Below are 22204 nucleotides of genomic sequence, written 5' to 3'. Positions count from 1 at the left end.
AGAACCTTGGCCGCCAATTGGCATCGGCCAAGGGAAATATGAGCAGTCCCATGATAAAATAATTAACCACTGGCACCCTTCACTTACACATTCAAAGCCCCATAGGTCTATTGCATATCAATGAGGGTGCTTTTTAAGAGAGAGAACCTACCAAATAACATGGAAAACAGTCAGACAAATAAACTATAATAATAGATCATATTAATAAAAATAACAACAGCACAATATTATAGATTCATGCTCATATTAGGAAAGTCCTAGCAAAGACTATAAGCATGTCAGCCCAAACTGCTCAGTTCATTGGATCCAATTGTTTGGGGGGGGGGGGAACAAGAAAAATGAAGAGAAAAAGACCTAGAAATATCGCAAGACCAGTTCTTTATGTCCATTACATGCACACTGCCTATCGGCAGAGTTTCATGTAGTACTCATTATATACTGTTTTATTCCAACAAAAAGGAGTAATGAAAAAGGAACATATTTTTACTGTGTCTTAAGCATCACACTACCCATAAAGGGACACATAAGTTAACCTCACAATCGACGCTGACACAGCCATGGCACGCCAGCAAAGACGCCATGCAGTACTGACAATCCAAAGAGAGTCAACCTGTAAAACCAACCCTCTCTCCATCCACACACATTTTGTTTTTATTCCAGGGTCATTGCTCTTTCACCTCAGCTGTTTTAGGTATATATATATATATATATATATATAGAGGATAGAGGCCTATATCATTAGAATCAAGAATATAAGGGTAGCATGAATAGCTCATGTAAAAATATGAAATACCCTTATCTCTTAGAGAAGTGCTTCCATAAGCCAGTTAAATGTGTCGGCTCTACCGTTAACTTTAATCAGTTTAACCCCGTGTTAACCAGTCAGCCGCACACTAATAGAGACAACAACACTGTTGACAATACCCAATCCATTTTCCGGTGTGTATTGGAACAATAATCGGTCCTTCACATTTTTAATATTGAGATGTATTTTTTAAATGTAAAAGGACAATGACACCAATTACTTTAGGATTGTATAGGCTCACTCCAGTAGATAACCTAGACAGGTTTTAAATTCGGTAATGCTTTATCCTAGCCCTACATTAGATCAATTCATATTTATTACATTTTATCTTCAATTCTATTTGTTCCGATTCACATCCGCCAAAAAGGGTCGCACTATCTAACCGCTTTTAAGTCATAATATACCCCCATCTCTACAATTAGGCCATACCATCGAAAAAATAAAGTTGGTAGTTATTTTTATGTAAAGCCTTACCCATCTTCGCCTTCCCCTAAATCAAAACCTGATTGAGTCCATATCGTCCAAAGTTCGATATTGCCTAAATAAAAAAAGGATAAGTCCATCTTACCCGTTTCGCATTCCCAAAAGTCCAACCTTATTTTAAGTCCACATAGTCTACGGTTCTGTACTGCATTAAAAAAATACGTAAATCATGCATACATTTTAAATATATAAAAAACATACATCCATAATTGTAATGTGTAATGCGGGGGGGGGGGGGGGCAAATGTGTATCGGAACTACTTCCGCAGGAGGTAGCTATCACTCACAGCCACGTTGTAATCTTCAAGTCCTTGAACAGTTGATTGTTTCCGTAGAATTTATCAACCACTAGATGAACTTTCTGCTTCTCTGCTCAGAGCCTTTTAAAAGTGGAGTACAGGGAACGTCGTCTCTCCATTATTTAATGGGGAAATTGTTCATTAATAGAAAACGGGGTGTTCTTCACCTCCCTACCCTGTTGTAGCAAGGCAATCTTCATTTGTAGTAAATTAGCATAGCTACTATCGGACAGAGCTTTCCATCCCCTCTGCCACCGAAATGGTGAGCCCTTTGAAAATCAATTGTATCTTGAGATTACGTTTTATAAAAAACATTGAGTTTTTCCTCTGTTGACTGAGTTTCCATTTTCATTCTCCTTTATTCCCATTATAACAATATTATTCTTCATACTTCTGCACTTTAGATCAAGTCATTCTGCTTTCATTGATTGATTATCATACCGTAGCCTCTCCATAGAGTCCACAGTAGTTTTCAATATCTTATTTTACGCTCGTATATCTTCCATCATTTTATTACTGTAATCAATTCCTGTTTTTAAGGCCTCAACCTCCCCCAGTTGCCCAGGCAATATATCCAGTTTTTTTTTACTGCTCTCTCGTGCTTGTAAGCAATGCTCTTCTGGAGACATAGTTATAAAAACACTCCCCTCCAATGTTAAATTTGGAATTTGAAAATGGCAGCTTCCCTTCAGTTTCGCTTGAGGAAAGGTCGAGGAAAGGTCTTCCCTTGTTCACTTCGATGTATCGGATTGTTTTTCGAGCATATCAAAATGCTGATCAATAAATAGTTCAAGGTTCTCTATATTATCCAGAATGTTTGTTTTCGCAGTTATCAGCGAATCCCTAGTTTTAGGATTAATTCCACGCTGACATTTGCCACGTCATCAGCCCCAGCCCCAGTCTTTGTCTGTCCTATATTAATAATAATAACGTAGGCCACAGTGACAGTTCACCCCCGAGTGACTGATCTGAAACGAGACAGGGGCTCCAGACATCGGCTCATGAACACTCAGTCAGGCTGAGGAGCAGACAGTGTGGCAGTTAGTTTCCCTCTCTCTCCACCCTCCGAATCAGTCCCTGTCTCCCTCTCTCTCCACCCTCAGAATCAGTCCCTGTCTTCCTCTCTCTCCACCCTCAGAATCAGTCCCTGTCTCCCTCTCTCTCCACCCTCAGAATCAGTCCCTGTCTCCCTCTCTCTCCACCTTCAGAATCAGTCCCTGTCTTCCTCTCTCTCCACCTTCAGAATCAGTCCCTGTCTCCCTCCCTCTCCACCTTCAGAATCAGTCCCTGTCTTCCTCTCTCTCCACATTCAGAATCAGTCCCCGTCTTCCTCTCTCTCCACCCTCAGAATCAGTCCCTGTCTCCCTCCCTCTCCATCTTCAGAATCAGTCCCTGTCTCCCTCTCTCTGCACCCTCAGAATCAGTCCCTGTCTCCCTCTCTCTGCACCCCCAGAATCAGTCCCTGTCTCCCTCTCTCTGCACCCTCAGAATCAGTCCCTGTCTCCCTCCCTCTCCACCTTCAGAATCAGTCCCTGTCTCTGCAGCCTCAGAATCAGCCTGTCTCCCTCAGCATAAGTCCCCCTCTCATAATGTCTCTGAACCTGTGGGTTCAGGGGTGCTACTGAACTTTGAACCTCGTTTTTAGGACTCTCTCTCTCTCTCACTCACACACACACACACACACACACACACACACACACACACACACACACACACACACACACACACACACACACACACAGTGCTCTGTACTATATAAGCCTAGCAATCAATATCAGCAGAGTCAGCATCATAGTCATGAGCAATCAGAGAGAGAATACCACTCTCCAACAAGAGAAACACAGGATCAATACTAAGACAGGCCATTACAGGTCAAACCAAAACACAGACCAGTGAGAAGCACCAGCTAAGGCAAAACACCCTCCTCACCTTTTGACCATCTGAGGATTGTACAGATAGATCTTCATAAACGTCTTCTCTTTGGCATGGTATCCATAAAAAGGCCTGTGGAGAGAGGGAGTGACCACTGTCAGACAAATCTCTTGGGAAAACATCACCATACCCGATTATGGACTTGACCTATTCACCTTCTAACATTGACGCAGTCAGCCTCTAGACTAAACTCTGGCACTTTCTCAATGAGTATTTTCTTGATTTCTCATGTCTTCCCTCTTCGCCTCCAACTCAAAACCTATAGGGAGGAGAATGGCTTAGGGGAGGAACATTGGGCCATCTCCTCCAATGTGGAAAGAGGATGGGAGGAATCGAGAAAAGCCTCTGCTATGTAGTGAGTGACCCTACTAAAGAACGGTGATGTCTAAAAGAGGGAGCAGGTACTTACATGCCGGAGACCAGTGCCACCTTGAAGACGTGCTGCGTGTTGGAGGAGGGGTTTCCCATGGACACGTTGAGGGCCCTGTCGATGCTGAAGGCCACCTGACGCAGGTAGCTCTCCGCCTGCTGCCCGTAGCCATCATACGGGACATAGAGATAGGGGAAGATGCCATGGAGGTGGAGACAGGTCTTCTGACCTGAAAGACAGGACAGAAAGAGGACAAGCCTGGTTGAGAGGGAGTATTTTAGACAGGAGTTTGTTTTCATGTAAGACGGGAAGCTGTGGTACCAAACTCAGTTGGTTACCTCAACCCATAGTAACAATTGTGAAATTGGCACAGAGTCAAAAGACAAAGCAACTCAGCATTATACAGTGATATAAAACAAATTAAAGTAGTAGCCAGACTCTTAAAGTTAATTTACCAAAAAGCAAGCATGCCCACTTTAAACATATATTTACAGTCTGTGATGCAGTCAGTCGAGTGACATGACTGCACTTACTAAGAGACTTAAAACTAGACTTGCACACAATGGAGATGGATTGGCCTCTGCTTAGGGAGGAGGAAATTCACCCAGTCCAGTATAACAACTCTGACTTACACACTTTCCAACGACGGGAAGACGAATACCTCCAGCCAGCCAGCCTTGCTCAGGCATGTAAAGGAGCCTTGATTCATGAGTGCATGCCACCACACAGCGCAAAGCAGACCATTAGCTAAATAACTGAGTGGAGAGGGGGGGGACGAGTCTCTCCATGATGGGGTGGCGGGTGTGTGTGACTGATATGGGATGAGGTCATCCTGAAGTCGTGTAGCGTGTTTAAAAAATGATTGTGTGACATCACTAAACGGAAGCCAAGCCATCTAGACCTTACTGACTGATGGTCCAGCTCAGGTGTAGACTATTCCGGGCCTAACCTCATCACCAGGCTAGCTTGGGGAGAAAGGGTGATGCACCTGACTATTCCAGGCCTAACCTCATCACCAGGCTAGCTTGGGGAGGAAGGGTGATGCACCTGACTATTCCAGGCCTAACCTCATCACCAGGCTATCTTGGGGAGGAAGGGTGATGCACCTGACTATTCCGGGCCTAACCTCATCACCAGGCTAGCTTGGGGAGGAAGGGTGATGCACCTGACTATTCCAGGCCTAACCTCATCACCAGGCTAGCTGGTGGGGATGAGGGGGAGGGGTGCATGTGACTATTCCAGGCTTAATATAAGACTGTAATACAACACCAACCACATAGGGACCATGTGGCTGACAGACCAGATGTCATGAGAGATGGTAAAACTGACAGACCAGATGTCATGAGAGATGGTAGGACTCACAGACCAGATGTCATGAGAGATGGTAGACCTCATAGACCAGATGCCATGAGAGATGGTAGACCTGACAGACCAGATGTCATGAGAGATGGTAGACCTGACAGACCAGATGTCATGAGAGATGGTAGACCTGACAGACCAGATGTCATGAGAGATGGTAGAACTCACAGACCAGATGTCATGAGAGATGGTAGAACTCACAGACCAGATGTCATGAGAGATGGTAGGACTCACAGACAAGATGTCATGAGAGATGGTAGAACTCACAGACCAGATGTCATGCAGTGCAATGTTGCAGTCCACTGGGCCTAATTGTTGAGATTTTGAATTTCTGCAGAGAAAATAATCTACACAACAATAACATCTAGCTATATCTGGAACCATGCAAAGGGTGACACGGGAAGTGATCAAAATATACTGGAATCCCATTGGCTTTTTCTCAATTAAGCTTTCCTCGATTCATTGCGATTCTTTACTCGCCTACTTCTCAAAGCCATTGGAGAAGAAGGTCAAAGAACAGGGACCTTGGAAGGTGAGGAGATAGAATGCAAGCCACCACTAAACATCAGTGTGGGCAAACAGCATCAACCAAGACATAGCAGCTCTCCAGAGAGTACCCTGTAGATAACTGTAGCAAACACAGCATGTGAACTGATTTCAACACACAGGCATCAACAAACCCACCAGACTAGACGAAAATAACCCTTCACATCTACAGAGAGCAGCCCCATCTGACATCCAATCCCTTTCACAACCACAAAGAAACAGACAGCGCACACGCACAAAGAGGGCCTCTCTAAGGACTGACAGACTGACAGGTAGACTGGTATAGAGCCCGCCGGGGGAGCAGAGGGCAAACAAAAGGAACTGTAAGGTAGGTAGGTACATGTGGGAGCAGGTGTGTGTGTGGTGTTTCTGTTTTCTGTCTGTGTATGTGTGTGAGAGTACATGCATGTGTGTGTGGCAAAAAGGAAAATAGATCCACTCATTTGACTGTGACATTACCCAGAGAGCCACACAAGGCAGCCAGCAGCACAAAGGACACCACCCTGGCAGGCAGAGAGCTCTCTGAGGGATGCATGTGCCTTGCTAGCAAAACAGTCGAGACACACACAGACAACGCTGTTTGTGAGGCTGCTACTGCAGTTGCTAGGTAACGTAGGCCAGTGAGCAGCACAAGCCCCTGACAGACAGTGGGAAGATATAAACAAGTGATTCTTTCCACACAGCTGGCCTGTTCTCTCACACACTCTCTCACTCACACACACACACAGAGAGACAGAGAGAGTAGTGACTGAGGTCTAGGGAAGGAGAAAGGGAGAAGGATAAAGAGGTAGGGATAGATTGAGGACATGAGAGAGGGAGTTGTGAATGACCGAGGTCTAGGCCCTAGGGCTGTTCTCTCTCTTCCTGTCTGAGTATAATGTAGTCCCCAAACACTCATCAGCTCCTGACCAATCGAGTGAGACTCACTGATTTGTGAATGGGAGGGAGGAACAGACCAGGGACTGTGGCGATACTGCAGGCAGGGCCCGAAAATCACACTATCAAACTACTCCCTCTCTCAATCCATTCCCTATCCCCCTTTCTCCAAGCATCCATATCCATCTCTCTCTAGTCATCCCCTGTCCCTACACAGCTCCCTCCCTCTCTCATCCCCATATCCCTCCCCCATCTCATTCCCTAGCTCTTGATCACAATCTCTCCCTCTCTCATTCCCCATCCCTCTCTCTCTCTCCCCATCCCTCTCTCTCTCCCCATCCCTCCCCCCTCTCTCATTCTCTCTCTCTCTCTCATATTTCCTATTCATTCCTCCCTCCCTCTCATTCCCTATCCCTCCCTCTCTCTCATTCCCTATCCCTCCCTCTCTCTCATTCCCTATCTATCCCTCCCATCCATTCCCTATCCATCCCTCCCTCCCATTCCCTATCCATCCCTCCCTCCCATTCCCTATCCATCCCTCCCTCCCATTCCCTATCCCTCTCATATTTCTTATTCATTCCTCCCTCTCTCATTTCCTATCCCTCCCTCCCTCCCTCTCATTCCCTATCCATCCATCCCTCCCATTCCCTATCCATCCCTCCCTCTCATCCCCTATCCCTACCCCATATCCCTCCCATCCCCATATTCCTCCCCCTCTCATCCCCATATCCCTCCCCATCTCATTCCCTAGCTCTTGATCACAATCTCTCCCCATTCCTCCCTCTCTCTCTCTCATTCCCCATCCCTCCCCCCTCTCTCTCTCATATTTCCTATTCATTCCTCCCTCCCTCTCATTCCCTATCCCTCCCTCTCTCTCATTCCCTATCCATCCCTCCCTCCCATTCCCTATCCATCCCTCCCTCCCATTCCCTATCCATCCCTCCCTCCCATTCCTCTCATATTTCTTATTCATTCCTCCCTCTCTCTCATTTCCTATCCCTCCCTCCCATTCCCTAACCCACCCTCCCATCCATCCCTCCCATTCCCTATCCATCCCTCCCTCCCATCCCCTATCCCTTTCTCTCTCGTATTTCTTATTCATTCCTCCCTCCCTCTCATTTCCTATCCATCCTTCCCTCTCATTCCCTACCCATTCCTCCCATCCATTTCCTATCCATCCCTCCCTCTCATTCCCTATCCATCCCTCCCATCCATTTCCTATCCATCCCCCCCTCTCATTCCCTATCCCCCTATCCATCCCTCCCCTATCCATCCCTCCCATCCATTCCCTATCCATCCCTCCCATCCATTCCATATCCATCCCCTATCCATATCTCTCTCATTCCATATCCCTCTCATTCCCCATCCCCATCCCTCCCTCTCTCATCCCCTCATCCCTTACCCCTCCCCATCTCATCCCTTATCCCTCCCCATCTCATCCCTTACCCCTCCCCATCTCATCCCATACCCCTCCCCATCTCATCCCTTACCCATTGCATCTCTTATCCCTCCCCATCTCATCTCTTATCCCTCCCCATCTCATCTCTTATCCCTCCCCATCTCATCTCTTATCCCTCCCCATCTCATCTCTTATCCCTCCCCATCTCATCCCTTATCCCTCCCCATCTCATCTCTTATCCCTCCCCATCTCATCTCTTATCCCTCCCCATCTCATCTCTTATCCCTCCCCATCTCATCTCTTATCCCTCCCCATTTCATCTCTTATCCCTCCCCATCTCATCCCTTATCCCTCCCCATCTCATCTCTTATCCCTCCCCCATCTCATCCCTTACCCCTCCCCCATCTCATCTCTTATCCCTCCCCATCTCATCTCTTATCCCTTCCCATCTCATCTCTTAGTGTCAGTAATGTACTGAAGTGGTATAGTCAGAGTGGCATGTTGTTGCCTGCTAGCTGCTATTATGCAGACAGACCTGTGGATCACTCCAACCAGACAGCTCTTTAAGAATCACTCTCACTGCAAGGAGCAGAGATAATCCGTATGGAAATTGGCCTGTGCGTGTCTGTGCGTGCGTATAACCAGCAACTCAGACCCTCCATCTTGACAAATACAGATTCATTCCCTCTCTGGAATAGACCAAATTGATTGTAGGAAGCCCTGGGTCACACAGAGCAGGAGTGTGGAGCTGTACCATCATGGCCAAAAGTTTTGAGAATGACACAAATATACATTTTCAGTCAGACAAAAATATCTAAAGACACTGAGGCAGCAGATGTTACTATGGAATACTGAAGTACACTGTTCTAAAAAATAAAGGGAAGACTAAAATAACACATCCTAGATCTGAATGAATGAAATATTCTTATTAAATACTTTTTTCTTTACATAGTTGAATGTGCTGACAACAAAATCACACAAAAATGATCAATGGAAATCAAATTTATCAACAAATGGAGGTCTGGAATTGGAGTCACACTCAAAATTAAAGTGGAAAACCACACTACAGGCAGATCCAACTTTGATGTAATGTCCTTAAAACAAGTCAAAATGAGGCTCAGTAGTGTGTGTGGCCTCCACGTGCCTGTATGACCTCCCTACAACGCCTGGACATGCTCCTGATGAGGTGGCGGATGGTCTCCTGAGGGATCTCCTACCAGACCTGGACTAAAGCATCCGCCAACTTCTGGACAGTCTGTGGTGCAACTTGGTGGATGGAGCGAGACATGATGTCCCAGATGTGCTCAATTGGATTCAGGTCTGGGGAACGGGCGGGCCAGTCCATAGCACCAATGCCTTCCTCTTGCAGGAACTGCTGACACACTCCAGCCACATGAGGTCTAGCATTGTCTTGCATTAGGAGGAATCCAGGGCCAACCGCACCAGCATACGGTCTCACAAGGGGTCTGAGGATCTCATCTCGGTACCTAATGGCAGTCAAGCTACCTCTGGCAAGCACATGGAGGGCTGTGCGGCCCCCAAAGAAATGCCACCCCACACCATGACTGACCATGCTGGAGGATGTTGCAGGCAGCAGAACATTCTCCACGGTGTCGCCAGACTGTCACATGTGCTCAGTGTGAACCTGCTTTCATCTGTGAAGAGCACAGGGCGCCAGTGGCGAATTTGCCAATCTTGCTGTTCCTTGGCAAGTGAAAAACGTCCTGCACGGTGTTGGGCTGTAAGCACAACCCCCACCTGTGGACGTCGGGCCCTCATACCACCCTCATGGAGTCTGTTTCTGACCGTTTGCGCAGACACATGCACATTTGTGGCCTGCTGGAGGTCATTTTGCAGGGCTCTTGCAGCGCTCCTCCTGCTCCTCCTTGCACAAAGGCGGAGGTAGCGGTCCTGCTGCTGGGTTGTTGCCCTCCTACGGCCTCCTCCACGTCTCCTGATGTACTGGCCTGTCTCCTGGTAGCACCTCCATGCTCTGGACACTACGCTGACAGACACAGCAAACCTTCTTGCCACAGCTCGAAATTGATGTGCCATCCTGGATGAGCTGCACTGCCTGAGCCACTTGTGTGGGTTGTAGACTCTGTCTGATGCTACCACTAGAGTGAAAGCACCGCCAGCATTCAAAAGTGACCAAAACATCAGCCAGGAAGCATAGGAACTGAGAAGTGGTCTGTGGTCCCCACCTGCAGAACCACTTCTTTATTGGGGGTGTCTTGCTAATTGCCTATAATTTCCACCTGTTGTCTATTCCATTTGCACAACAGAATGTGAAACTTATTGTCAATCAGTGTTGCTTCCTAAGTGGACAGTTTGATTTCACAGAAGTGTGATTGACTTGGAGTTACATTGTGTTGTTTAAGTGTTCCCTTTATTTTTTTGAGCAGTGTATAATTACAAGCATTTCATAAGTGTCAAAGACTTTAATTGACAATTACATGAAGTTGATGCAGAGAGACAATATTTGCAGTGTTGACCCTTCTTATTCAAGACCTCTGCAATCCGCCCTGGCATGCTGTCAATTAACTTCTGAGCCACATCCTGACTGATGGCAGCCCATTCTTGCATAATCAATGCGTGGGATTTTGTTTGTCCACCCGCCTCTTGAGGATTGACCACAAGTTCTCAATGGGATTAAGGTCTGGGGAGTTTCCTGGCCATGGACCCAAAATATTGATGTGTTGTTCCCCGAGCCACTTAGTTATCACTTTTGCCTTATTGGAGGATGTGTTGGTTCCATTCTTTAATCATAGCTGTGTTCTTAGGCAAAATTGTGAGTGAGCCCACTCCCTTGGCTGAGAAGCAACCCCACACATGAATGGCCTCAGGATGCTTTACTGTTGACGTGACACAGGACTGATGGTAGCCCTCACCTTGTCTTCTCTGGACAAGCTTTTTCACGGATGCCCCAAACAATCGGAAAGTGGATTCATCAGAGAAAATTACTTTACTCCAGTCCTCAGCAGTCCAATCCCTGTACATTTGGCAGAATATCAGTCTGTCCCTGATGTTTTTCCTGGAGAGAAGTGGCTTCTTTGCTGCCCTTCTTGACACCAGGCCATCCTCCAAAAGTCTTCGCCTCACTGTGCGTGCAGATGCACTCACACCTGCCTGCTGCCATTCCTGAGCAAGCTCTGTACTGGTGGTGCCCTGATCCCGCATCCGAATCAACTTTAGGAGACGGTCCTGGCGCTTGATGGACTTTCTTGGGGGCCCTGAAGCCTTCTTCACAACAATTGAACCGCTCTCCTTGAAGTTCTTGATGATCCGATAAATGGTTGAAGCCCTTTTTTGTGCAAAGCAATGATGACGGCACGTGTTTCCTTGCAGGTGACCATGATTGACAGAGGAAGAATAATGATTCCAAGCCCCACCCTCCTTTTGAAGCTTCCAGTCTGTTATTCGAACTCAATCAGCATGACAGAGTGATCTCCAGCCTTGTCCTCGTCAACACTCACACCTGTGTTAACGAGAGAATCACTGACATGTCAGCTGGTCCTTTTGTGGCATTGCTGAAATGCAGTGGAAATGTTTTTGGGGGATTCAGTTCATTTGCATGGCAAAGAGGGACTTTGCAACTAATTGCAATTCATCTGTTCACTCTTCATAACATTCTGGAGTATATGCAAATTGCCATCAAACAAACTGAGGCAGCAGACTTTGAAAATTAATAGTTGTGTCATTCTCAAAACTGGCCACGACTGTACAGAACCCCCCTCTCACAGATTAACGTAGCTGGGGAGAGATTGAGGGGTCCAGGGGGAGCAAGGGAAGTTAGGAGTAATGTAGGGGAAAACATCCCCTCTGCTATTGCCTCTGGGCCAGCATGCACTAGGCTTAACCGGAGTAGTCAATATGGACAACGCAGGGGAAGGGAGTCAGGACTGGGACCAAAGGTCAACTGGGTCTTACAGTAAGAGAATAAGGCCAACATTTTCTAATGCTTTGATACTGGGAGAACAGAACTGAGCACAGTGGAGGGGAGGCTCATTAACACAGCCTGAACCCATGTTGAGGACATTATAGAATAATTGATGCCTGGTCATACACAATCCCTAACACTGTAGGGAGGATAGGAGTGTGGCCGAGAGGTTAATGAACCCTAACACTGTAGGGAGGATAGGAGTGTGGCCGAGAGGTTAATGAACCCTAACACTGTAGGGAGGATAGGAGTGTGGCCGAGAGGTTAATGAACCCTAACACTGTAGGGAGGATAGGAGTGGGGGCGAGAGGTTAATGAACCCTAACACTGTAGGGAGGATAGGAGTGGGGGCGACAGGTTAATGAACCCTAACACTGTAGGGAGGATAGGAGTGGGGACGAGAGGTTAATGAACCCTAACACTGTAGGGAGGATAGGAGTGTGGACGAGAGGTTAATGAACCCTAACACTGGTACTACAGTACCTGTGAAGAGCCTCCAGCATGGTCTGTCACAATGCCAGGGCACTGGCGGCAGGGCACCTTACACAGGATGAACTGGGGGGGTCCTCATACAAAGTGAAGCAATCAACACACAGGGGTGAGGTGATGCACACATACACAGCTGACACACACAGAGGGATTCGACAGTCTCTCACACACAGAGGGATTCGACAGTCTCTCACACACAGAGGGATTCGACAGTCTCTCACACACAGAGCTGGCACAGAGCCTAAAAGATGAGACCTAGAGTGGGCCCGGAGAGGGGAAAAAGGGCGAGGGAGGGGGGCAGAGCACCTGGCATCATAAAATCTATCCCCTAACCATTATGGTGCTTCATAGTCACAGCTCCGTCCCTGCCAGAGCACCTGCAGAAGAGAGAGCACCACAGCCCAACCCATCAGTGGCCTGAACGACTGACTGAACAGCCTGACTTATCCAGACATCTGTCCGTAGCCCGGTACGCTGTGACAGAAGGGATGGATGGCAGGAACAAACTAAGTGTGCCACTGCTGCACGAAGAGGTTGAGACGATCAATAAAAACTTCTGCTTGCTTAGCCACATCTGCACCATCATTTACCTTCCTTCCCCCAGCCTTCTAATGACTTTATCTGTGGACGGGTGCCTTGTAGTTCCTCGTGTAGACGCATGGCCACTACATTCTCCTCAGACATTTACTCTCTACAGCACACTTCTCAGGATTACAATTCTAGCATGGCAATATATTGAGGGAGAATCTCAATGTGCTGTACCTGTCTCTTGTCAACAGCATGCATATCTACATCGTGCATATCTACATCGTGCATATTGCATGAGGGAGGGTGTGTGTGTGTGTGTGTTGCCCATCTCACGTGATGGTTCAGTTCTGTGGGTTTACTTCAAAGACGCCATCCTGCACCACTATACACAGAGGAAACAGAGAACAGAGAGAGGCCGAGGAGGGAGTAAACAGGGCGAGGCCGAGGAGGGGAGGAAACAGAGCGAGGCCGAGGAGGGGAGGAAACAGAGCGAGGCCGAGGAGGGGAGGAAACAGAGCGAGGCCGAGGAGGGGAGGAAACAGCGCGAGGCCGAGGAGGGGAGGAAACAGCGCGAGGCCGAGGAGGGGAGGAAACAGCGCGAGGCCGAGGAGGGGAGGAAACAGAGCGAGGCCGAGGAGGGGAGGAAACAGAGCGAGGCCGAGGAGGGGAGGAAACAGAGCGAGGCCGAGGAGGGGAGGAAACAGAGAGAGACCAAGGAGGGGAGGAAACAGAGAGAGACCGAGGAGTGGAGGAAACAGAGCGAGACCGAGGAGGGGAGGAAACAGAGCGAGACCGAGGAGGGGAGGAAACAGAGAGAGACCGAGGAGGGGAGGAAACAGAGCGAGACCGAGGAAGGGAGGAAACAGAGCGAGACCGAGGAAGGGAGGAAACAGAGCGAGACCGAGGAAGGGAGGAAACAGAGAGAGACCGAGGAAGGGAGGAAACAGAGCGAGACCGAGGAAGGGAGGAAACAGAGCGAGACCGAGGAAGGGAGGAAACAGAGCGAGACCGAGGAAGGGAGGAAACAGAGCGAGACCGAGGAAGGGAGGAAACAGAGAGAGACCGAGGAGGGAGGAAACAGAGAGAGACTGAGGAGGGAGGAAACAGAGAGAGACTGAGGAAGGGAGGAAACAGAGCGAGACCGAGGAAGGGAGGAAACAGAGAGAGACCGAGGAGGGAGGAAACAGAGAGAGACTGAGGAGGGAGGAAACAGAGAGAGACTGAGGAGGGAGGAAACAGAGAGAGACTGAGGAGGGAGGAAACAGAGAGAGACTGAGGATGGAGGAAACAGAGACTGAGGGAGAAAACAGACTGCAGTGAAGGGGGGAGAGGAAAAGAGGGAAAAGCAGTGACCAGCCTAAACAAAGTGTGGGATAGAGAAATGTATGCTCCTGCTTTATAAACGTCTTAAGCAGCATAGTATAGAGCGCTCTGTCTTCTAGCAGACCCTACTTCATGCTAGTCCTGGGTGAGACTATTGAAATACTGCCAGTACAGCCATTTCTGAAGTGGTGGTGTTTGGGGGCATGACCACCCTGTAGAGGGAGTAAACAGTGTGTCTGCCATGCTGTGGAGAGACTTTGATTGCACTCTGTGTGTGTGTGTGTGTGTGTGTGTGTGTGTGTGTGACTCAGGGAGGAGAAGAGGCACAGACGTCAAAGCGGGGTGCTACTATTTTTGGCCTTGACTGGCTGCGTGGAGTCTGTTGATGAGCTGTGCAGAGCCAGACAGAGCCGGCAGAGCCAGACAGAGCCGGCAGAGACGGCAGAGCCAGACAGAGCCGGCAGAGACGGCAGAGCCAGACAGAGCCGGCAGAGACGGCAGAGCCAGACAGAGCCGGCAGAGACGGCAGAGCCGGCAGAGACGGCAGAGCCAGACAGAGCCGGCAGAGACGGCAGAGCCAGACAGAGCCGGCAGAGACGGCAGAGCCAGACAGAGCCGGCAGAGACGGCAGAGCCAGACAGAGCCAGACAGAGCCGGCAGAGCCAGACAGAGCCGGCAGAGCCGGCAGAGCCAGACAGAGCCGGCAGAGCCAGACAGAGCCGGCAGAGCCGGCAGAGCCAGACAGAGCCGGCAGAGCCAGACAGAGCCGGCAGAGCCAGACAGAGCCGGCAGAGACGGCAGAGCCAGACAGAGCCAGACAGAGCCGGCAGAGCCAGACAGAGCCGGCAGAGCCAGACAGAGCCGGCAGAGCCAGACAGAGCCGGCAGAGCCAGACAGAGCCGGCAGAGACGGCAGAGCCAGACAGAGCCGGCAGAGCCGACAGAGCCGGCAGAGCCGGCAGAGCCAGACAGAGCCGGCAGAGCCAGACAGAGCCGGCAGAGCCAGACAGAGCCGGCAGAGACGGCAGAGCCAGACAGAGCCGGCAGAGCCAGACAGAGCCGGCAGAGCCAGGCAGAGCCGGCAGAGCCAGGCAGAGCCGGCAGAGCCAGACAGAGCCAGGCAGAGCCGGCAGAGCCAGACAGAGCCAGGCAGAGCCGGCAGAGCCAGACAGAGCCAGACAGAGCCGACAGAGACGGCAGAGCAAGACAGTGACAACAGAGAAAGGACAGTGACAGAGACAGCAGACAGAGACAGCAGAGCAGACAATGACAGCAGAGCAGACAGTGACAGAGACATCAGAGCAGACAGAGACAGCAGAGCAGACAATGACAGCAGAGCAGACAGTGACAGAGACAGAGACAGCAGAGCAGACAGCGAGTGACAGCAGAGCAGACAGCGAGTGACAGCAGAGCAGACAGCGAGTGACAGCAGAGCAGACAGCGAGTGACAGCAGAGCAGACAGCGAGTGACAGCAGAGCAGACAGCGAGTGACAGCAGAGCAGACAGCGAGTGACAGCAGAGCAGACAGCAGAGCAGACAGCGACAGAGACAGCAGAGCAGACAGCGACAGCAGAGCAGACAGCGACAGCAGAGCAGACAGCGACAGAGACAGCAGAGCAGACAGCGAAAGCAGAGCAGACAGTGACAGAGACAGCAGAGCAGACAGCGAGTGACAGCAGAGCAGACAGTGACAGAGACAGCAGAGCAGACAGTGACAGAGACAGCAGAGCAGACAGTGACAGAGACAGCAGAGCAGACCGTGACAGCAGACCAGACAGTGACAGCAGACAGTGACAGCAGACCAGACAGTGACAGCAGACGGCGACAGCAGAGCAGACAGCGACAGCAGAGCAGACAGCGACAGCAGAGCAGACAGTGACAGTGACAGCAGACAGTGACAGCAGATCAGACAGAGACAGCAGAGCAGACAGCGACAGAGACAGCAGAGCAGACAGCAACAGCAGAGCAGACAGCGAACAGCAGAGCAGACAGCGAACAGCAGAGCGCAGAGCAGACAGCGAACAGCAGAGCAGACACAGCAGAGCAGACAGTGACAGCAGAGCAGACCGTGACAGCAGACCAGACAGCGACAGCAGAACAGACAGCAGACCAGACAGCAGACCAGACAGCAGACAGCGACAGCAGAGCAGACAGCGACAGCAGAGCAGACAGCGACAGCAGAGCAGACAGCGACAGCAGAGCAGACAGCGACAGCAGAGCAGACAGCGAACAGCAGAGCAGACAGCGAACAGCAGAGCAGACAGCGAACAGCAGAGCAGACAGCGAACAGCAGAGCAGACAGTGACAGAGACAGCAGAGCAGACAGTGACAGAGACAGAGACAGCAGAGCAGACCGTGACAGCAGAGCAGACCGTGACAGCAGAGCAGACCGTGACAGCAGAGCAGACCGTGACAGCAGAGCAGACCGTGACAGCAGAGCAGACAGTGACAGCAGACAGTGGCAGCAGACCAGACAGTGACAGCAGACAGCGACAGCAGAGCAGACAGCGACAGCAGAGCAGACAGCGACAGCAGAGCAGACAGCGACAGCAGAGCAGACAGTGACAGTGACAGCAGATCAAACAGAGACAGCAGAGCAGACAGAGACAGCAGAGCAGACAGACAGAGACAGCAGAGCAGACAGACAGAGACAGCAGAGCAGACAGACAGAGACAGCAGAGCAGAGAGAGACAGCAGAGCAGACAGAGACAGCAGGCAGTGACACAGCGACAGCAGAGCAGACAGCAACAGCAGAGCAGACAGCAAACAGCAGAGCAGACAGCAGAGCAGACAGCGACAGCAGAGCAGACAGCGACAGCAGAGAGCGACAGCAGAGCAGACAGCGACAGAAGAGCAGACAGTGACAGAGACAGACAGCAGAGCAGACAGTGACAGCAAAGCAGACAGACAGCAGAGCAGACAGAGACAGCAGAGCAGACAGAGACAGCAGAGCAGACAGAGGAAGCAGAGCAGACAGAGGAAGCAGAGCAGACAGAGGAAGCAGAGCAGACAGTGACAGAGACAGCAGAGCAGACAGTGACAGCAGACAGTGACAGAGACAGAGACAGCAGACAGCGAGTGACAGCAGAACAGACAGCGAGTGACAGCAGAGCAGACAGCCAGTGACAGCAGAGCAGACAGCCAGTGACAGCAGAGCAGACAGCGAGTGACAGCAGAGCAGACAGTGACAGAGACAGCAGAGCAGACAGTAGCAGAGACAGCAGAGCAGACAGTGACAGAGACAGCAGAGCAGACAGTGACAGAGACAGCAGAGCAGACAGTGACAGAGACAGCAGAGCAGACAGCAGAGCAGACAGCGAACAGCAGAGCAGACAGCGAACAGCAGAGCAGACAGCGAACAGCAGAGCAGACAGCAAACAGCAGAGCAGACAGCAAACAGCAGAGCAGACAGCAAACAGCAGAGCAGACACAGCAGAGCAGACACAGCAGAGCAGACAGTGACAGAGACAGCAGAGCAGACAGTGACAGAGACAGCAGAGCAGACAGTGACAGCAGAGCAGACCGTGACAGCAGACCGTGACAGCAGACCAGACAGTGACAGCAGACCGTGACAGCAGACCGTGACAGCAGACCAGACAGTGACAGCAGACAGCGACAGCAGAGCAGACAGCAACAGCAGAGCAGACAGAGACAGCAGAGCAGACAGAGACAGCAGAGCAGACAGAGACAGCAGAGCAGACAGAGACAGCAGAGCAGACAGCGACAGCAGAGCAGACAGCGACAGCAGAGCAGACAGCGAGTGACAGCAGAGCAGACAGCGAGTGACAGCAGAGCAGACAGCGAGTGACAGCAGAGCAGACAGCGAGTGACAGCAGAGCAGACAGCGAGTGACAGCAGAGCAGACAGCGAGTGACAGCAGAGCAGACAGCGAGCGACAGCAGAGCAGACAGCGAGCGACAGCAGAGCAGACAGCGAGCGACAGCAGAGCAGACAGTGACAGAGACAGCAGAGCAGACAGCGACAGAGACAGCAGAGCAGACAGCGACAGCAGACAGCAGAGCAGACAGCGAACAGCAGAGCAGACAGCGAACAGCAGAGCAGACAGCGAACAGCAGAGCAGACAGCGAACAGCAGAGCAGACAGCGAACAGCAGAGCAGACAGCGAACAGCAGAGCAGACAGCGAACAGCAGAGCAGACAGCGAACAGCAGAGCAGACAGTGACAGAGACAGCAGAACAGACAGTGACAGAGACAGCAGAGCAGACAGTGACAGCAGAGCAGACAGTGACAGCAGACAGTGACAGCAGACCAGACAGTGACAGCAGACAGTGACAGCAGACCAGACAGTGACAGCAGACCAGACAGTGACAGCAGACAGCAACAGCAGAGCAGACAGCGACAGCAGAGCAGACAGCGACAGCAGAGCAGACAGCAACAGCAGAGCAGACAGCAACAGCAGACAGCGACAGAAGAGCAGACAGTGACAGCAGAGCAGTCAGAGACAGCAGAGCAGTCAGAGACAGCAGAGCAGACAGAGACAGCAGAGCAGACAGAGACAGCAGAGCAGACAGAGACAGCAGAGCAGACAGAAGAGCAGACAGAGACAGTGACAGCAGACAGCAGAGCAGACAGTGACAGCAGAGCAGACACAGCAGAGCAGACAGTGACAGAGACAGCAGAGCAGACAGTGACAGCAGAGCAGACCGTGACAGCAGACCGTGACAGCAGACCAGACAGTGACAGCAGACCGTGACAGCAGAGCAGACAGTGACAGAGACAGAAGAGCAGACAGTGACAGAGACAGACAGCAGAGCAGACAGAGACAGCAGAGCAGACAGACAGCAGAGCAGACAGACAGCAGAGCAGACAGACACAGCAGAGCAGACAGACAGAGACAGCAGAGCAGACAGAGACAGCAGAGCAGACAGAGACAGCAGAGCAGACAGAGACAGCAGAGCAGACAGAGACAGCAGAGCAAACAGAAGAGCAGGCAGAGACAGTGACAGCAGACAGTGAGAGCAGAGCAGACCGTGACAGCAGAGCAGACAGTGACAGCAGAGCAGACAGAGACAGCAGAGCAGACCGTGAAAGCAGAGCAGACCGAGACAGCAGAGCAGACCGAGACAGCAGAGCAGACCGAGACAGCAGAGCAGGCAGAGACAGTGACAGCAGACAGTGAGAGCAGAGCAGACCGTGACAGCAGAGCAGACAGTGACAGCAGAGCAGACAGAGACAGCAGAGCAGACCGTGAAAGCAGAGCAGACCGAGACAGCAGAGCAGACCGAGACAGCAGAGCAGACCGAGACAGCAGAGCAGACCGAGACAGCAGAGCAGACAGAGACAGCAGAGCAGACAGAGACAGCAGAGCAGACAGAGACAGCAGAGCAGACAGAGACAGCAGAGCAGACAGAGACAGCAGAGCAGACAGACAGCAGAGCAGACAGAGACAGCAGAGCAAACAGAAGAGCAGTTAGAGACAGTGACAGCAGACAGCAGAGCAGACAGAGACAGCAGAGCAGACAGTGACAGCAGAGCAGACAGTGACAGCAGAGCAGACCGAGACAGCAGAGCAGACAGCAGACAGCAGAGCAGACCGAGACAGCAGAGCAGACCGAGACAGCAGAGCAGACCGAGACAGCAGAGCAGACCGAGACAGCAGAGCAGACCGAGACAGCAGAGCAGACAGAGACAGCAGAGCAGACAGAGACAGCAGAGCAGACAGCAACAGCAGAGCAGACAGCGACAGAGACAGAAGAGCAGACAGTGACAGAGACAGACAGCAGAGCAGACAGTGACAGCAGACAGTGACAGCAGAGCAGACCGAGACAGCAGAGCAGACCGAGACAGCAGAGCAGACCGAGACAGTGACAGCAGACAGCAGAGCAGACAGTGACAGCAGAGCAGACAGTGACAGCAGAGCAGACAGTGACAGCAGAGCAGACAGAGACAGCAGGGCAGACAGAGACAGCAGGGCAGACAGAGACAGCAGGGCAGACAGAGACAGCAGGGCAGACAGAGACAGCAGGGCAGACCGAGGGGGCAGAGCAGACAGAGACAGCAGAGCAAACAGAAGAGCAGACAGAGACAGTGACAGCAGACAGCAGAGCAGACAGAGACAGCAGAGCAGACAGTGACAGCAGAGCAGACAGTGACAGCAGAGCAGACCGAGACAGCAGAGCAGACCGAGACAGCAGAGCAGACCGAGACAGCAGAGCAGACCGAGACAGCAGAGCAGACAGAGACAGCAGAGCAGACAGAGACAGCAGAGCAGACAGCAACAGCAGAGCAGACAGCGACAGAGACAGAAGAGCAGACAGTGACAGAGACAGACAGCAGAGCAGACAGTGACAGCAGACAGTGACAGCAGAGCAGACCGAGACAGCAGAGCAGACCGAGACAGTGACAGCAGACAGCAGAGCAGACAGTGACAGCAGAGCAGCAGAGCAGACAGTGACAGCAGAGCAGACAGAGACAGCAGAGCAGACAGAGACAGCAGGGCAGACAGAGACAGCAGGGCAGACAGAGACAGCAGGGCAGACAGAGACAGCAGGGCAGACAGAGACAGCAGGGCAGACAGAAGAGCAGAGAGAGACAGTGACAGCAGACAGCAGAGCAGACAGTGACAGCAGAGCAGACAGTGACAGCAGAGCAGACAGTGACAGCAGAGCAGACCGTGACAGCAGATCAGACCGTGACAGCAGATCAGACCGTGACAGCAGATCAGACCGAGACAGCAGAAGAGCAGACCGAGACAGCAGAGCAGACCGAGACAGCAGAGCAGACCGAGACAGCAGAGCAGGGGGAGCTGCCAAAGGGTGTGGTAGGGTGCTATTCATTAGCCTCCCTCTGCCACCAGTCTTCCCCATACCCCCTACTCCTCACACCACCTCCATCACACACGCACACAAAAACTGCAATTTGGCCATAGCGATAATACACCCACATCCATTCAATCCCCCATCCTTCAAAGTGCATATGCAAGTGGGTTATTTTCTGTTGCTAGAACACATAACAAAGGCATGAGAGGAGGCCTGTTTCTTTATGGACACCAGAGGAGAGCTCTCTCTCATTCCATATTCCCTTTGGCAGAGTAGTACACTGCTGCAGCTGCCTGGTCTGCTCTCTCCCCTGTTCTGTGTTCCACTGTTGGCCACGTCTCCAGATCTGACTCAGACGAACACAGAAACATCTCCAGTCCTGTCTGAAATTACAGTGGTAGAAGCAGCATGTCCAGGAAAGGCTGTTCACTCACTAACCACTCTGTTCTGTAACTCGTTCCTTCCTGAACAACTCCTCTACTGTGGATTAACCAGGCTTATTTCACCGCTGACTGAATCCACATCTGATCCTGAACACAAGTGTCTTCAGCCGTGTGTCTCCAGGCCTCCAATATAAAGTAGCATGAGAGGCTGATCGCAAGGAAATGCTTTCATTCCCTTCCACCCCCAGTGAGTCACAGGTTCCATTGTGTCATAGCTAGGAGCCTTCCTGGCTGAGGTAACTATGCTGGTGGAGATCGTGGTGGTCCCAGGGCAAATCCTGGAGCAGACAACAGAGTCCACCCAGTGACTGTGTGGTCTTAGCTGGGCGTCCCCTCCCCTTCTCCACAGCCAAGGCCTGTCCTGGCAGAACGCCTGACTCTTGAGCACAGACTGGAGCAAACAAACCAGAATCTGAAACGTGAAATCACCAGGGTTCTCCCTAAAGAATGTAAAATGGTCGCTGCGCCACCTTGTAAAATGTTTATTTTTCATACTAGGTGACTTTTTGTTCTACACTGCTGGAAATGTCAGTTACGGGAGGTCAACCCCCCCATATAACTCCCAGTCATTCCTATGTACAGTACTCCCAGACAGTCCTTACAATACAGTCCTGAGGTAAACAGACAACACCCC

At 51.1% G+C, this 22204-nt stretch overlaps 1 protein-coding gene across 1 annotated transcript in view; it reads right to left on the bottom strand.

The window, feature by feature from the left end:
• LOC139415069 (DNA polymerase zeta catalytic subunit-like) overlaps window positions 1–22204 on the bottom strand; it is a 104249-nt gene that overhangs the window by 61218 nt on the left and 20827 nt on the right. The window contains exons 2-3 of the mRNA XM_071162835.1: window positions 3928–4117; window positions 3516–3590 (exon numbers count right to left, since the gene is read on the bottom strand). Of these exons, the coding sequence (XP_071018936.1) occupies window positions 3516–3590; window positions 3928–4117 (265 nt within the window). The remainder of the gene's footprint in view (window positions 1–3515; window positions 3591–3927; window positions 4118–22204) is intronic.

The sequence above is a fragment of the Oncorhynchus clarkii genome, chromosome 8 (genome assembly GCF_045791955.1).
Source record: "Oncorhynchus clarkii lewisi isolate Uvic-CL-2024 chromosome 8, UVic_Ocla_1.0, whole genome shotgun sequence".
Taxonomy (NCBI): domain Eukaryota; kingdom Metazoa; phylum Chordata; class Actinopteri; order Salmoniformes; family Salmonidae; genus Oncorhynchus; species Oncorhynchus clarkii.
The sequence above is the reverse complement of the archived record's forward strand: the minus strand, read 5'-3'. Positions and strand labels throughout refer to the sequence as shown.